Here is an 18,626-nt window from a genome sequence, read left to right as displayed (position 1 = left end):
AGTTACCCATTTTGCGTAAGGTATTAAGTAATCCTGATGTTAATCGTGGATTCCCAGGAGAGGAACAACTTCTATGGGACTGAACAGACGTGGATGAAGTGACACAATTGGCTATTATTGAGGCAAAGTTTCTATAAGCTGACTCAACATCGTCCATTGAAATCACGCAGGACCAATCAGAGCTAGACAATAATTTTCCAAGCTTAACCGGATCAAGCATGTGATTAACAAGATATGTGTTATTGATGCGAAGACTTCTGAAAGCAGAGAGCTATGCGGAAATGATCTGTAATAAGACTTTGAAGAGCGAATTCGGTAGAAGGGGAGAAGAAAATGGACGGCGCATGATCACTGCGTGTTCCTGAGTCATAAACAGAGCAACGGGTAGGTAGAAAAGGAAGAGATTCAAGGCCGTAACCGTGAACACAACTAACGTATTGGAGAAGGCATGAGCAAGCAGCATCAACTAGGTGAATGTTTATGTAACCCATGAAGAAAAATGGACTTTGTTTTATATCAAGATAATCTCAGGAACGGTATCGAGTGCATAAGAAGCCGTGATTAGAGAATGAGGTGATCGATAACTGAAACGAAAGACAACATTTTGATGATGAGGCATGGCGTAGTGGCGGACTCCGGATTAATTTTGACACGTTTCCCGAACTCTAAGTGCACGTGTGCACGCTATTTCGCCCCCGCCGAAATGCGGCTGCCACGATTGGGATTACATCCACGACCTCTAGCAATGTAATAGCTGCAAAGCTAACGGGGCGGGCACAGAAGTGTTGATTTAACGGTCGACCGCTTCCGTAGTGTCCAATGGACGTTGCGGTGCGCTTTCTTTAATGCGGCTCTGCTTCGGCACGCCCTGCGTAAGTTGCCCGCTTGACATATTTGCATGGTGTTTATTTTTCAGAAATAGTAGCAACGTATTGTACCGTACCTTTAACTTAAGCATATCCTGTTTCCCCGCTACCACTATCGTACAGTGGTGGTGTTTTCTTGCCTACTCACGTCACTTCCTGCCTCTCTTATATGGAAACTCCCTCTTCTCCTTCGTGTTTTTCTCCTCTCTACTGTTCTATCTTCGTCCCCTCTGGCCTCGCACGTTAGTAGAAAGGGAAGCGCTGCAGTTTCTGCAATGCTTCTGAGGGCAGTTACAGATAATTACAGTTTTGAAGCGGCTAATGTGGCGACGGCCAGGGAGCTCTAGAAGGCATTGTGCACATTCGACACGGTGCGGTTAAAACGAGTTTCTCCCGTCGCCTTTCCTGTCTTACTCGCGCCTTTCATCTATATACAGGCTCTGAACCACCCCCCGACGTGGTGTGCGCAACAGCAGCAGCCACGGCAGCTAACAGCAGCAGCAGCAGCAGTGGGAAAGTCGAAAAATAAGGCAAAGAAAGCTTCGCTTTAAAAATGGGTTGAATCGCATACGGCAGACATTTTCAGCTCCTCACTTGAAGCTTACCATTATCATTGAAAAGGAAGGTCTACAATCAGCGTATTTTACCGGTGCTTACATATGGGACAGAGACTTGGAGACTGACAAAGAAGCTTGAGAACAAGTTAAGGACCGCGCAAAGAACGATGGAACGAAGAACACTAGGCATAGCGTTAGGAGACCGAAAGAGAGCGGTTTGTATCAGAAAGCAAACGGGTAGCCGATATTCTAATTGACATGAAGAGAAAAAAATGAAGCTGGGCAGGTCATGTAATGCGCAGATCAGAGAACCATTGTACAATTAGGGTCACAGATTGGGTACCAAAAGAAGGAAAACGCAAATGAGGACGACAAAAGACTAGGTGGAGCGATGAAGTTAGGAAATTCGCGGGTGCTAGTTGGAATCGATTGGCGCAGGACAGAGGTAATTGGAGATCGCAGGGAGAGGCCTTCGTCCTTCAGTGGACATAAAAAGGGCTGATGTTGATGACGATAAAGTATTTATTTGCACACCAATGTGCGTACGTAAGCGTACGTACGCGGGTTCCTACATAGAAGCGTTTACACGTGCGTGTAAGCCCAAGGAGACAAGCTGCCGCGTGTTTACGCGCGCCTGTACCTGTGACATTTTATCAGGCAGACTCGTGGCCAGAAAAACAAGCATTACTAGAAGCAGAGAGATAGCGGCGGGCGGAGTCACCTGCCACTGAAATCTTATCTCAGGGGGGAAGTCCTTTCACTATCCGTACATGTGTCACCTCGTGTTCCATATTGATTGCTCGCGCTCGTTAACATCAGACAATGTACAAAATAATTTTTTTCGCAAGCAGGGATGTACACAGCGTCTGATGGGACAAAATTACTTTCCTGCAGTATATATAAGAGCATTCAAGAATTTTCGCTTAGATTAAGTGAGCCTCGCAACGAACAATATGTTGGTAAGTGATAGTTTGGTGAAAAATTGTTACCGTCTGAACAGGTGCGCGGGCTTTTATTCAGGTGAGAAAGTTGAATTCTGTTTATTATGATAGGCAGAATTCTGGTGTATGGCCTCAACTTATCCACAAGGATTACCGATGATTACTAAGTTCCAATGCGTAATACATATGTCGTTACAGTATTTCGTAGGTAACTAAAATGGAAATTTGGGCTACTTGGTCTTGTGTAGCAAAATCAGCGCATGAGACAAGGAACGATAGCGACGCTTTTCCTGTCTTGTTTCTGCGGTCGTCTCCTGTGTAATGCGTTGTGGTCACAGTGTCTATTATTTCATAGACTTTGGAAAATCTTGATTCCCAAATTAGCAGTGAAATAAGGAGCCATCCAAAAAGAACTCCCTAACTCTGATCCCATTATATGGCTCAATAGGAGAACTTCTCGCATTGTTGTTGCCATTTTACTGACAGGTTACGCAGTTGGAACATCTCGTGGCTTAAGTTTTCGTAAATTTTGCATTAATAAACGACTTCCTTAAATTAATTATAATCGAAATACGAAACAACTGCTCTCTAGAACCTACAAAATCTGACGTTTTCTTTTACGTGCAACAGACGTCATCAAACTCGGTCCAATGAATATTCAACAACATACCTTTTCTGTGCTTATCCGTACACAGTGGAGCTACTTCTTAATACCCGATTTGAAGCGACAGCAAGTGTTTTTCAATGGCAAGCGTTATATGTCAAGTAGTACCAAACTCGTCCCGCCAGACAGCCTCTGTCTGGGCCATGTAGTAAGGTACAACGCTCAATATTTATCCTTCAGCGACGTCGCACTATACCTTATTCGAGAGTTGCCATAAACAGCCAGTCATTAGTTGCGAAACAACCCATTGTTTCACTTTGCAGGTATCTGTTGTCACCCTCACCATGATTACGTTTAATTGGAGAAAGTTCCCTTTCACGACTGGCATTTGCATCGCAAATGTGGGAAGTGATGAAGTTATAGAGTACACAATCACTCATACGAAATTCTGAACAGTTCGCAAAAAGCACGTCTTATAAACTCAACTAAGCAAATCCCTCGCTTCTGGTCGGCAATACGATGAGGCAGTCCAGGAAGCTGCTTCGCTCACAGTTCTCTCAGTCAACCACTCATCGGATGAATCCATAGTGCTTATAAGCACTGCGGTATTGCTAGACGCCGCAACATTTTTCCTGCGTACTCCCTAAGTGGAATCGCGAAGACAGATTGCTGTATACCCAGTGATAGATTCATTTACCGTTGCCTACGCGTTCCGTATAGTAACCAATTGGTCCGTATAGTAACCGCAACCAATTGTCACTGAGGCGGCATGGCAACTCTGCGTTATGTTCTTTGCCAGTGCCTGGTAGAGCAATGCAGATGGCCAATCACTCTCCCCAATGCTCCATCAGGTGGGCGATTGGCCTTTGTCGGAACAAATTTCTACACATTCGGCGGGAATTAACGTCACACCAGGATGCCGCGTAAGCGCTATGGCGCTTCTTGTGATATACTGGCCTGTGTAAATGTCTCGAAATGCAACTACCCATCCTGTTTTTTTTTCATGCCTCTCTTTCTCTTTGATCTTTCTGCCAGGCTATATTTCGCCCGCCCCAGACCAGGCTGGCAAACCAAATACTCGCGTCTGGTTAACCTACGTGCATTTCCTCTTTCTTTTTTCCGCCTGCGACCAACAATTAGCCTTAGCAATGTTGTTTTTGCTTCCCAGAACCGAAGGAGGCTGGCTGTATAGTCGTTCTTAGAGCCTTTATTACCGACTGATATCTCCGGAAACCTTTTTCAAACCTTTTTATTTATGTACTACTCTTGTATTCTGGAATCACCATCTCCACGTGCGTAGATAAAATTGCTACTTGCGCGTGCGTGTTATTCATTTATTTGATATTAGTTTACCCTAACAGCCAAATGCGTTATAGAGGAGGAAGGGGGTAAAAATAAAAAAAGAGGAAATATCAAAGCTGCACTGTGAAATAATAAGGCTGAAAAATCAAAAGGAATAGGACAGTAGGCCATGTTGGCTAGTTCATCGCGAATACGTTGACTATCAACAATAGTTCTCATGTCCGTGTCAAAGTGGTTCCACGCAATTGCACTGCGCAATAGAAAATAAACAGAAAATATTTTTGTTTAAGAGAATAGGATGCCTACCTTAGCAATCATAAAAGCGAAGTGCATTGTACTGTAATTATTGAATATGTTTTTCGTGAGGAATTGTATGACAGTGCATTTTATGAATTGAATTCAGGCGGCAAAAGTTCCGTCGAGCTGCTAAAGACGGGAAGGAAAGGCTGGCTTTCGATACTGTTATGCTCTCGCAGTGCTATTCCGATTAGAGGGAATAAAACGAGCCAAGTTATTTCAAAAAAGTTCCAGGGCAGTGATAAGCTATTTATGCACAGGATCCCATACTGAAGCAGCACATTCAAGCTTTGATGTCATTAAGGTTTCGTGAAGTTGTATAGCTTCACTGAGGAGGGAGCAGCAGAAAAGTTGCGACGTAAGTAACTTAGCATACGGTTTGCATTATTAACAAGGTTTTCAGTATGCGTTGTCCAAAAATTCATCACATGATATCGAATACCTGAATACTCATAAGTGACGGGTTCTACAGTAACCCGTCATGTAATAACTGGGCGGCTTGTTACTGTTTCGGGCGACACATGCACAAACTTGAACTTAGGTCCGATAAAAGGCACTTCTAGTTGCTCTAACATGCCGACGAAAATTCAGCCTCGTGTTTTTGCTTCGCATAGTGATGCTTCACTGCAAAAACACCTTAAATATTCGCATCATATGTCAAGGTATTCGCGCGTGCGTTGTCTCCGTCTTTCACTAGACAGCGGTATAGGCCAATTTCGTGTCAACATTCGCATAAACCTGATATGAATAAACCGTGTGCAATGCTGAGCGATTCAAACGTGTTACTCGGAGCTCATGGCTTCCAACGCTTATTGCGCCCCCGGCCGGCGCTGAGGACACCGAGATGATGCATCGCAGTGCACAATGAAAGTGAGAAAGTTCGTGATGCATTGTGGCTGCATTTGGCCGCCCAGCAATCTGCCAGCTCTCAGTCTACCAATCTACCAGCACAAGAAGCGCCGCATCCCCATGCGTTTCCATAAGTTTGAATAGCTGAGAACTGCACATCATTGCAATTTTTATAATTATCGCGCCAGCATCGACCGCACTTTGCGTCAGCAGTCTTGTAGTGGCGAGGGGCACTCCTGAAGCGAACAAAGGAGCACATGACAATTGACATAGAATTCTGATCGCGTGCCTGCGTACGCTGTGGCCGATCATGTCACCCCTCGCCGCTACGTGGACGTAGACATGCCATGCGGTTGACGCTTGCTCGATAATATTAGATGCTGGCGACGATGGACACCCAGTGCGATATCAATCCGACTAAATGTGCCAGCTGTTCTTGAACGATATAATTGTGTTTACAACAGCACATCTTTATCGTTTTTGTTTGTTCAAGGCTTATCAATTAAATAATGAGAACAGCGAACCCGTTAGACGCATCATATCAGCTAGAATAAAAACAAACGGTAGATGAGGAAACATATCTCAAGGTGGACTTTTATCGTATATGTGAAGAGGGGAAGCGAGAAATTGCAAGAGTAAGAGGGCAGATACCCAGCTTCGATAAGCACAGACCAAATTCCACCGCTGCTTTAACGGGTCACAACACGTGCTTTCAGTGACCATAGTGGTTGGTATGACGGAGGTCAGACGACTGTGTCCTGCTTCATGGTAAGCGATGAAACTTTACGCCTGTCTTTTGTTTCTAGTAGTTGACGAGAACGGCGATTTCTCCGTTCTCATGTATTTAGATAGCAGTGTTTGAGCTAAAACTTCCTCGTAAGACCGTCTTACAGATTCTGCATTGCAGAAAATTGCACGAAAATGTTGGCGGAGAAGCGCAGCCCTGTATCTATCAGTAGGCAAAGTTTCTGTAATTTTGGGCGACCAATACTCACACGAAGCAGTGTTTATCATAACTCTACAGTAAAATAATCTAATATTTTCCCGCTCAAGCCTTGCTTTCATGTGGCCGAAGTCATAACATTGCTGATAATATAATGGTAAAAGTATGTAGTTTCAAATACTTGGGCACGGCCATAAAAGTTAAATTTAGCTGGCGTCCCCATGTTGAAAATATTTGTCAATCAACATATCAGAAGTTGCGCTTCCCGCGAAGGAAATTGTGCCAAGCAACAGAAGAAGTCAATTCGATTGCGTACAAGACGTACACGCGTCCGTGCCGCTGGCAACAAACTTGAAGCCGAGGTCCTCAAGCCCTGCCCGAGGATCACAAGAACAACAATGCCTCTTCTTACTACTAAATTCTCAAACACATTCCCAAAGGCGAATAACGTCCTCAGTAAATACTAACCAATTCTCACCAGCAACAAGAAACTTAAGATTTTTTTTCCGACCCGCCCAGAGTAGCCTACAGGCGCAACACTAATTTTAAGGATATTCTTGTGCATGCAAATCTGAAAACAAAGACGAAGCTGAGAAGCGGTCCCTGTGGCCGCCTCAGGTGCTCTACATGCGACCATATTCAATCTACTACTACAGTAAAAAGTACAGCGTCGAATTACTCACACAAAGTAACTTCGGGTTCAACCTGCACATCAAGCAACGTAATCTACTATCTTGAATGTGCCGCTTGTAGCAAACAATACAGAAGTGAGACAGATCAACAAATTCATACCAGACTCACTGGTCACCTCGCGGATACAAAACACAATTTACCTAAAGCAGTAGCCAGCCACGTTAATATGGTCTTATAACATGGTCATATAATAACCATGGTCATATATTCGACAAAGCAGGGCTCTATATACTACAAAGAAATTTACGTTCACCTCGGGAAAGGAAATGTACGGAACCATACCTCATAACAAGTTTAATTACCTAGAGCCGACGGGAATCACTTTGGCACGTTGCAACTTGGATACCTTAAAAGCGGTAACTTAAATCTGAAATTCTCATATCAACCAAGGCACAAAATAAGTTATGCCACCAGCTAATCTTAATTCCTTAACCTGACCTATTCCTCCATTCCGGGAAGAAAAAAATCTTCCTCCGTACTACTCAATTTAATATACTTTTTCTTGATTTTATGTTTATGTCAACTGTACGACCCCCTTTTCCCATGTACACCTGCCGGTTTTGGTTCCACCCCTTTTTTTCTTTTCTTTATTACACACACAAACACACTCCCACATATATATATATATATATATATATATATATATATATATATATATATATATATAGAGAGAGAGAGAGAGAGAGAGAGAGAGAGAGATTAAACACCCTCACCAACACATTCGAAAGTCCCAGACGCCAGTATACCTTTGTTGGCGCCTCAGCCACGCAGGGTACCGCCATTTCTGCATACCGCCGTAACGCCACCTACGGTGAAATACTGGGGCTAACGTCCCTTGCAAGACCATGCCGCTGCCTTCCAGTTATCCCATGCATTGCACCGCAGAGTCCTTGTCGCCATCTTAACCCCTTCAAAATTAGCCGACGCATTGCTACTGCGCTACTAAAGTCACTCTTTCAACTGATGCCTTTCTGGGTCTTTTTTGTTACTCGCGCACTGACCGCCTGACCGGCTCTTCTAAAGCCACAAAAGCATGCCGCCAATGACACCCCTGAATGCTCCCTACCTCTCGCTTTCCAACACCCTCTCATGCCCCTCTTCTTCTTCTTTTTCCCTGTTCTTTCTTCTTTTGTCTTTCCTCTTGGTGCCCTTCCGCGTTCTTTGTCTCTCTTTTTCTTTTTTCTTTTCTCCCCGCCTTCCCACTCTCCCGCTCTCGTCCCCTCGCCTTGCGAACCACGCTCACAGACGTCAGACGACAGCTCTCATTCACTTGGAAGTCTTTCCATTTACAACCAGCCGCCTTCGACAACAACCACACGTGACATCACTGCACTAAGCCTATAAACTAACATGCCGAGGATGACAAGGCGGCCTCTGACGAAGATAGGTCCTCCTATCGAAATGTTGGCCAGTCTTTCTGAGGCACCTGATCCCTGTTTCTAGCCTTTACCCCACTGTAAGTAACTGTGTTTCTTCTAGATGAAATGTTCTTAAAATATTTCTTCTATGTTCAGTTCAGTTACTGATCCTTCCTGTAATGACCCTCACGAGACGGTTATGAGTATGACTAAATAAATAACTTAATTATAGAAACCATAATTCGTCTTTTGCTTTGTTGTTTCTAAAATTCTCTAGCCGGAAAAAGTCTCAGTTCCGCTCGAAAGGTGAAGCACCGATTGCGATAGCAAATTAGTGGGCAGTTATTTTTTTATTTATTTATTTATTTCATGCTGCAGACCTAAAACAGGTCCAAGCAGGGTGGTTAAACACAACAACATTACAATGCATTATTCAATCAAGTAAGGTGGTAAGACACAACAGTAATACAATGAGTCAATCAACTGAAACAGGCAACAATGAGTTATTCCAGTCTGTTATAGTTCGGGGAAAAAAAGAATACTTGAATACATCCGTTCGTGCAAAAAAAGGTGTTAGTGAATTCGGATGATGGTGTCGAGTAAGCGTAGACGTTGTACTGAACAGATACGATGCAGGATTAATTGATAAGTCTCCATTAATAAGCATGGTAAGAAATCGAATTCTTAAGTGTTGCCTTCGCTGCTCAAGGACTTCGATGCCATTATCACGCATTATTTGTGAGGGGGAATCATAGCGAGAGAATTTAGAATATATGAATCGTACGGCTTTTTTCTGTACCCTTTCGAGATATTTAATATTTTGTTTAGTAAACGGGTCCCATACAACACATGCATATTCAAGTTTAGCTCTAATTAATGAATAATAAGCAAGCAGTTTTACGTTAGGTGGGGAATTTCTAAGTTTATGTCGCAAAAAATATAATTTACGGAAGGCTGAAGAACAGATATTATCAATGTGTAAATTCCATAATAAGTTGTTAGTAATTGTGACGCCCAAATACTTATATTTTGTTACTTCCTGCAAGGGAAACGAACGTAACGTGTAACTAAAGGTTAGTGGAGCTTTCTGACGAGTGAAGCGAAGAAAGACCGTCTTTTCAACGTTAAGCCGCATTTCCTATGTTTTGCACCAATCAGTAATGCCAGCTAGAGAAGCATTTAAATCAGTTTGATCATTTGTTGAAGTGATTTCCCTAAAAAGCACACAGTCGTCAGCAAACAACCTAATTTGCACGCTGGGATGTATTGAAGTAGTAATATCATTTATATAGAGTAAAAAGAGCAGTGGCCCTAGGACACTTTCTTGAGGAACTCCCGAGTTGACCGGAAGACAGCCAGACTGTTGCTTATTAATTTCCACGAACTGGCGGCGATTTGTTAGGTAGTTTGTTATCCATGCGAGTAATATTTCAGGGAGCTCAAGATGTCTAAGTTTTAGTATTAATTTGTCATGTGGAAGTGTATCAAAGGCTTTGCTAAAATCAAGAAATACGGCGTCAATTTGACCATTTTTATCGAGGCATGAAGTGAGTGAATGAATTACGGTGACAAGCTGTGTAACTGTTGAATAGCCTTTTCTAAATCCGTGTTGAAAATTAGACAGTATTGAATGCTTATCTAGAAATTCGTTAATCTGATTGGCAACAATATGTTCAATTAGTTTGCAACATGAGGATATCAATGATATTGGCCGGTAATTTTTTAACAATGAACAGTCGCCCTTCTTGAATACGGGTACAACTCTGGCTACCCTCCAGTCATCCGGTAGTTTTCCAGCAAGCAACGAAGCATGAAATATAATAAGACGGAACTTTGCAATAGTTTCAGCATAACGTTTAAAAAAAAAATGTTCGGAAGGCTGTCAGGACCGCAAGAAGATTTAGTTTTTAAGTTAACCAGCATCGAAACTAAGCCAGGGTATGAAATAATATTAGCTTCGGATGGGTGAAACGTTTTGTCGCTAGATGAACTAATGCCAGAGTTAGAAAATACACTATAAAAATAATAATTGAAGTGACTCGCAATTTCCCTGTAATCGGTATTGATTGAACCACCGATGCAGATTTGTGCTACTGGCTTCTTCTTTTCGCTCAAGTAATTCCAGAACTTTTCGGGCTGTTCAACAATAAAGTTTGGTAGTACTATATTGAAATAGTGTTCCTTCGAGGTGCATACTGCACGCGTAAGGTTCACCCACTCAGCCTTAAAAGTAATGATAGCAGTAATATTGGTCGTCTAAACTTCGCTTACTTCCTCAATTAACAAGCAATGTGTATGCGCGCACAGGCAAACATGAACACATCACACACAATGACCCCGGACACTCGCTGTCAAAACGCTGGCACGAGCAAGCGCGACAGCAGCAGCGAGCGAAGTGACCTTCGTGCTGTCTATCGCTTCACGCAAACAGCGGTGAGAAAACAACTCGCACAATGGTATGAGCCGTTTGCAGAGCGCTTTCAAGATACGGTGCGCGCCGCCACGCAACATACGCAGTTGCTGGCGGAGTAGAAGCCGTACTCCCTTTTCCTCCCGCGCTACCTCACCACTTTCCTCCCTTTCGTGCGCGAGTGTGAGCCGTGATCTTCAGTTCCCCTTGCTCCCGGTCGCGAAATACGCAGATGCTGCCTAAGCCCAATGCCGCCCCATCCCCTTTCTTCCTCCCATCCCCCCCGGCCTTTCGGGCGATTGAAGACTCCGCCTTTTTTAAAGCGACAGCGTTAGAGACCTCGTGTCGCAGAAAAGCCGGTGTCGTTGGTGTCGGCGGCGTTGGCCGTGAGCGATAAATCCCGGGAGGCACTTCACGAATAAAAAAAACAACTTGCAAGATGGGCTCGGTGAGAATCGAACCAGGGCCTCCGGAGTGTGAGACGGAGACGCTACCACGAGTTTTTTTTTCTTTATTGCCTGACTTTGACAAAGAAAGAACAGCAATATCAGTACACAAAACAAAATATACAGGATACAATGACCACGTCGTATTGACATAATCAGCCTGGTAGGGGGCTGGCTTCGTCACATTAAAATTCATTTAGAGCCATCAATAGCTCCACCCTCGACAGCCACGCGGGAGTATCGCCACCGGCCTTCAAAATCTCAACAAACCGATGCACAATTTCACGGAAATAAATTCGCGTAGGTCGTGCGTCGGGATCGCAGTAGTATCCTGCCATTCGAGAGCGCCAAATACTGTGGAGGCCAATTAACATTATTAAATCAAACGGAAAACTATCCTCATTAGTAATGGGTAGATACCGTATTCCATGGGGGTTGAGGGGTAATTGTTGCTTTGACGTTCTTTGTAGTACGTCCCCAAAAAGTACCCCTCCCCAACAATGAAGAAAAACGTGATCTATCGTTTCTGGTTGTTTGCAGATAAGGCAGTGAGATCCCCATGGAAGAAATAAGCCCTTTTCCTGTAAAAACATTTTTACTGGCAACGTACGAGTGTGTAACTTAAAGAAAAGGTTTTAACCCCTGGCGCTACTTGCATTTTCTTTACTCTCTTTAAGACATCCCTACCCGGGCCTCCACTGTACAAGGCTATGTACATGGGCTCCGGCAGAACAACGCCACACAAATCCTTGTACAGTTTTTTTTCTTTCTGACAGTAGATGAATATTCATTTGAAAACCTCGTTGCAAGGAATCCTACACTTGTGACAACTTTTCTAAAATATCCAAAAATGCCTCCCGTGAGTGTTTCGATTGAAACAACAAAGTCTGGCGACGCGCGCAAGCCTTACTTGGCATGCGGTGCGCAAAGAAGGATCGCTGACGTCGCGAAGGAAAAGAAACCTGTTAACAATCTGCCGCAAAAAAAGATGTCCCAGGCCAAATCCGCCATTCTTGACTCCTTTGAACAAATTCGCACGGCTGCACCTTTCCCATCGCGCAGCCCACACGAAAATGGCGAAAATTCGATGCAGCTTCTGTACATTGAGCCTTGCACAATGTAACACTTGTTCGATGCTTCAAAGTGGTACAAAAGTGCCTCTAGTGAATGCGGTGTTGCCTTAGAAACGTGCCGAGAAAGTTATACTGCGGTGTATATCGGTATTTATGAGCACGTAACTTACAGAAGTCGCAGTTACACGAGTAGCGAAGTACGTTTCCGCTACATATCACAGAACACCTATACAAACTTAGAGAAGGGAAACTGTACCTTCCATAGTGCTACGGAAATAAGCGTAGCGGTGGCGTCGTGAACTAAAGTATGTGACCACAGGTGGCGCTGTACAACAGGAAACGGAAACGGGGTTTTGCACAGTATGGTCGCTTTACCTACTGGGTTCTGGCTGCTGCGCATCGATCGTGCTCCCGCCAGTTAGGTTGCTGTGTGGCAAACGTAGCGCCTACAGATGTATGTTGGCGCTACGTTTGCCACACAGCAACCAAACTGGCGGGAGCACGATCAAGGCGCAGCAGAATATATGTAGCGCTGAGTCATATCGAGTTAAGGCACACTGTGAACTGACTTTTAAGGGCATCCCGAGCTTAAGGGCATCCCGAGCTTTTAAGGGCATCCCGAGCTGCCGTTACCCCGAGTTGTGCCGCCGCGCTCCAGCTGTTGCATTTCGTGTAGGGCTACTGACAGAGTGCGGTTTCCAGGTGGCACGATGGCCTCGACTGGAATAAACGCACACACCAAAGATTGAGTAAGCTTGAAAATATTTTATTTGCATTTTACAAGTACAACAAAAAGCACACGTCTACGGATCCACACAAACGCGGTTACATAGTCAAGAACATAGTCAAGAAATGGCTCATTAAGGGTAGCACAAACGCACAAGAAAGAAGACCTAAGCTACAAAACGTACAGTCGGCTGCTAAACATAATAATTTCCCTGTCACCGCGTGTCACTTTTATACAGGATCTTTAGAGCACTACCAGGCCGGGCAATTTGGCGGAAAGAACGCAACAGCTTACAGCCGTCAGCTGCCTCTTCCTTACGGGTGTCATAATTATCCTAATCTCCGCATCAACGTCGTGCAAGTCCGCATACAGGTATCTGTATCTGAACCATATGTGCCAGCTTAATATATGTGTAGTGAAATTATGATAACCACTGCGTCTTATCAAACGTATTGGTTTTGCAAATGCGCATTACAGCTGACGGAACGACATACTGTAAGTGAAGCACAAGAGAACAAGGACAAAAGGAGGATGCAACACTTGAAGAAGAAGTGAAGAATTAGTAGGCGTACAGCAAACAAGCGATGACGGAGAACACACAACGATGCATCGGGTGTTCTGTGACATCGGTTTGCGTTCTTACGGTGTTATGGAGATCAACGGCATAAAAACATACCTTCAAGCGTATTCCGTCAACATCCGCCGCATTCATTATGATAATCAACGCCTAAACAAAATCAGGCACTATTTTTTGCCGAGAGTAGACCTCTTTACAGCAAGTCTGTGTAATGACTCGCAGACGTAACCAGCATGCTTTCGAAAACGTTTTACCGCCGTAGTATTCGAACGCCAACGGCCAGGAAACACATCGATACCAATAGGCTGTCGGCTGTCGGTGCTTAATCAAGTACAAAAACCTTGACGCTATGACTAAAAAGCAGCTTCAACAATCAAATTAAAAAAAAATCAACTGCCTATTTGCCTGCGGTAAAAACACATCCTTAGACACCTCGATTGTTCATGTGAATGGTTTGTGTAAATTAAAAAGTTCAGCATGTTCAGCGCCCCTAGCAGAGAAAGCACAAATTAAAGTATTCGACCAAATTACAGTAGCTCCACTTGCGCGCTTACGCTGAAACGCGCCTCGATTGATTTTTCGCCCTCTGTGGCCATTTGTTGAACTTGAGAGTGTGCGGGGCCTGTACATATCTTCTGCGCTCTGCGCACACGCAGAGCCATCTTGCGGCAAACACAGAAGACCCTCTCCTCGCAATGTGCGGCGCTGCCCCGACACGTGCCGCGCCACTCGCCCGCTTCTCCCCTTCGGGCCGTGCGGGGGCCGGTGCGAGGATGCCCCACTATCCTTGCGTTTAATAAGTTTTCTCGCTCTCTCCCCTTCCAACTTCACTCGTCACTCGCACCCTCACGTTTTGGGGACGTGGCTCCTCTTTCCGCTCACAGGGCGATTCCTAGGTGCAGCGTCCGATGAGAGACGCCTCTGACCTGATCGCTGCGCCGTAGCGCGTCTAGTGGGAAAGCGTCCCCTGCGATGTGTGCCGAGCTGCTTCCGAGGAGTAATGCGTCTGCGTGGTGCTCCCAAGCGAGAGAGAGGACGATCCCATCGAGGCGTCAGCCCCATGATCGCGTCGGCCTTCATGTCGCGTCGCGGCCCGGCTTTCCGTGCTAATAACGACGTTTGGCTCGCGTAGATAATTTCTCCCTCCGAGACACCGAGTTCTTTGGTTCGTTCCGCTTGCTCGGGCGCACGTTTCGTTGCCGCGCCGAACGCTGCGTTGCTCGGCGCTCAGCGCGTGATTGGTGGATGCAAAGTCCGATGCAGGGCACCTCGCAAGTGATCGCTGCGCCGTGGCGCAATGTCTTACACCCCTTGGCGGGTAGACGGGAACGCTATCGCGTTCCACTCTTGAAGGAAAAGCTTAAGCACCCTCCCTTCTTTTTCTCTCCTCCTTCGTCACTAGCGCGCACCAGATGGGGCTGCAATCGTCGGCTCCCCTCGCGTGCTCTCACTCGCACACATAGCATACGGCGCACGGCGACAGTAGACAGTTTTAGCAGCGCGTTGCTTACGCTCCTCTTCGTGCATATTTCACGCTTACCGGAGACGGCATAAACCGCATTGATTTCGCTTATCTAACAAGCGCGTCTCTCAGAGAAGCCAGTTACGTGCCCTCAGCTTGGCTGTGAAACGATTATGAAACGTGGTCAGCGTTCCACGTTCCGCTGCCACTATGTGCGTTGTGCGCATGTGCGTCAGTGTTCCTGGTATCGTTCTGCGGAGCAGGTGTGTGCAAATTCTTATGATACGCCGCTATCTACGGTGCAAACCGTTAAATGCTCTGCTGAAACTCTCTAGTGTTATAGCTCTTGGAATGTAAACGGAACATCGCGGCGACAGCGATGTTCCGCAGCAAAATGGCTTCCGTACTCACGCTTAACGTTGCCAGCCTAAATGTACGAGGCTTAGCCACAAAGAAAAAGCAGAGTCATGTGCTGCGCCTTCTAATTGACCAAGATGTCGATATGCTTGGTCTACAAGAAACAAAGGTCGAAGGGGAAGAAGAGACTGAGAGCATGGTGCAGCGTTTCACGTCTAGGTTTTACGCCGTTGTCAGTCACGCAGTTGGTACTTCTGCCGTGTGTGTCATATTTGTCAAAAAACTGCCTGGTCTAGTTATTCAGTCGCATGTTTCACTTCCTTCAGGACGAGGAGTTGTCTGTGATTTCGTTTTTTGTGCTACTGAATGGCGCGCATCGGAGGCCGCTGTGGAAGAAGCGGATGACGAACGCGCGAGCAGCGGCATGAGCGCGTTCGCGCAGTTACGCCGAGGAACGCCTACACTCAACCCAGGACTGTGCGCAGAGCTGCGCTCTAAAACAACAGAACCCAAGGCGAAGCTGCCCAAAACTTCTAATTTAAAGGAACTCGGGAACAGATAAGACCCTGTATGTTTGGTTTGATCGCGGCTGTCCTCGCCTACTATTTGGAAATTTTTTTCTCCCTTGATAAAGTTAAATGCGCTAAGTAGTTGAAACAGTCCAAGAAACTCTTTCGCGCAACAACTTAGCCCTTGTAGGCGGCCGTAATGAAATCGCAGTTAACACCTTGTACAGCAGCTGCCTCATATTGGAAGGAAAAAGTAGAGTTAGAGTTGGAGTCGGATGCGCACATGTCAACGTTTTGCAAGGATCCTCTAGGAGCACGCCATGTTCTCCTCGGCAATAGACAATCTTACACTTAACGGCACGTTGCAGTCCTCCATGTGCACAAATGAGTTTAATCTTAGCTGCTGCTTTTCTAAGTTGCCTCTTAACGGCTTTATGTTACCGCATTTTGATCCATTGGATGACCGCCCCTGTTTCTGGGAATTTTCACGTCCTTGGAGAATTTGGTAGTTGAACTGAATGGAATAATGATGTCCATTAGCTTATAGGCAACGGGAACATGATGAGCATAAAACCGGTCAATGCTTACTCAGGGGTTCGTGAAGCGTGGCAAAGACTAAAGTATGTCATTACCTAAATAATTATTTGACAGAGGATAGCCTTTATTTAGGCATAGACAAAGATTATCATTGGTCGTTGACTGAGGTCTACGGCGCATACTGCAGTCACGTTTGGTGAGTCTCCCGGTGAGTCCAATGAGTATAGATGAAGGATATTCGGATTTGCGCAAGAAGACGCCCGTTTCGAGCGATGCTTCCGATAATTGTGGCATTTCCGTACGATGGTTCATCTGAAGTCACGACCGTGATAGCCTTGCGCGCTATGTGCCTGTGTCCCACGAATTATTCGTCCGATGTCACGGTACTAAAATTTCCTGCGTGATTTTATCTTTATTCTTTTTTTTCTTGGTTACTCTTGGAAGTATGATTTTTCTTCCATATCCATTAAATTCACATGTCCTTTTCAGGTCTTTACGCATGTTATTCTTGTCGCGTAGGTTGAGCTTTCTTTTCTAAGCCACAATCTTTTCAGCGCCTTGAGCGCGAATTTCACGTCCTGCTGATCAAAACCAATTGAACGCTGAATCATCTATGCGGCTTCGTCTTTGTCGCGCTCATTACCGTATAGACTATATATAGATCAATGGATATTTAATGTACATCAGAATACTTTAGGCAAAAGCTTCCTCAATTGACTCTGACATTCAGAAAATAAATTTTAGGGCACATAAATGGGAGGATGGTGACGACAGCAAACGCTCGGTGTTCCTAAATAAACTTCGGGGGCGCGCTTTTAACACTGTTCATGACCTTTTTAGCTGCGTCGTACCTTGATTTTTGGATGCTTTAGCAGCCATGCCGAGTGTAAAGGCAGCATGAAACACTGTGCAGAGTGCTTCGTTGCAGCCTTCAATGTCTTCGTGCAGTGGATTGCAGGACGAATCGGTAGATATAATGCTGTCAATTTTGATGAACAAGTATTCCTGATGGGTACCAGTCAGAAAACATTCTGAGAAAGTTTGCGCGGAGAGACGACAAGTCAAGAAAAAAACAAGCATGAGTGCTAACTTGTGCTTATTCCACACACATACACGAATAAATAGCAACACCGAAACAGAAGAAAACAAGGCGTCTTGAACATCACATGTTACCCCGTGTACCCGATTGAGTTGGCCAAGAACCGAAACTCCCTATCAGAGAAGCGAACGGAAGTCTGAGTGACGCTCTTATCTCCGCTCATAGGCATATGAAAGGCTTTCACGAGCTCACGCACGATTGACCTCTGTGCCTGATAAGACTTGTTTTGTCGAAGAGCGGTTTCCATTAGATCTACTTTTTCTTATCGTTCTTGCCGCACGTGTGGTATGATTAGAAAGGTTATCAAGGGAATCTCCCTTGATAACCTTGCTAAGCGCACTATCCTTCACTATAGATAAGGCTGCAGATAAGCATTGACTTGCTCTAGAGTAAAGGAATATTTTATATTCCTCGCTAAAAGCAAACGGCCGCCACCAAAGTTCAGACACCCTCCGTGCAATGAGGATGCTAAAGCGACGGCTGCACCTGATGATAATTAAGATAATAATGAATACTTATGTTTGCTGCGTGTACAGCGATTTCTCATGCTGTCATTTTCTGTTTTTATTGCTTTATTATGACAGCTTTCATGATTGATCAATTTCAACAGTGCACAAAAGAAGGTGAATAAACGCTAATTATTGAGCGAATTTTTTTCTACTTTGCGAGTCTGCATAATGATATGCCGCTAATATGGAAAAATGCTCCAGTACTCGGATACCCGTGATCCTGAAACCTCCAATATGGCTTGTCTCAGTCTTGCATTAGGAATTCAAAATCAGTCAAGCAATAAAAGCCGTTCGAAAAGTCGGCGAACAGCATTGCAAAACCCTTGGCAGGCCGTTTCTTGCCCTGCACATGAAGGCCGCCGCCGGCTTCATCCGAGCTCATAGGCCTGTATAGGTGACTTCCACTCCATAATTTTTTCTTTAACCTCCTTGGTTGATGCCTTCTCACGCTTTGCTGAATGGGCTCTGCTGTAACCAGCGATGAGTTCTGACTTCCACTACGAGCCTTGT

At 45.0% G+C, this 18,626-nt stretch overlaps 1 protein-coding gene across 2 annotated transcripts in view; it reads left to right on the top strand.

The window, feature by feature from the left end:
• The first annotated feature begins 6,075 nt into the window (after window positions 1-6,075).
• The window catches only part of LOC142576394 (monocarboxylate transporter 9-like), a 69,182-nt gene continuing 56,631 nt past the window's right edge, over window positions 6,076-18,626 (top strand). The window contains exon 1 of one of the 2 annotated variants that reach the window (XM_075686513.1): window positions 6,076-6,184. In XM_075686513.1, coding sequence (XP_075542628.1) covers window positions 6,182-6,184 — 3 coding nt within the window. In that variant the 5' untranslated portion in view covers window positions 6,076-6,181. The remainder of the gene's footprint in view (window positions 6,185-18,626) is intronic. The other variant, XM_075686512.1, reaches the window with a different exon arrangement.

Source organism: Dermacentor variabilis, chromosome 3 (genome assembly GCF_050947875.1).
Source record: "Dermacentor variabilis isolate Ectoservices chromosome 3, ASM5094787v1, whole genome shotgun sequence".
In the NCBI taxonomy this organism is placed as follows: Eukaryota; Metazoa; Arthropoda; class Arachnida; order Ixodida; family Ixodidae; genus Dermacentor; species Dermacentor variabilis.
This window is presented reverse-complemented; position numbering and strand designations above follow the sequence as displayed.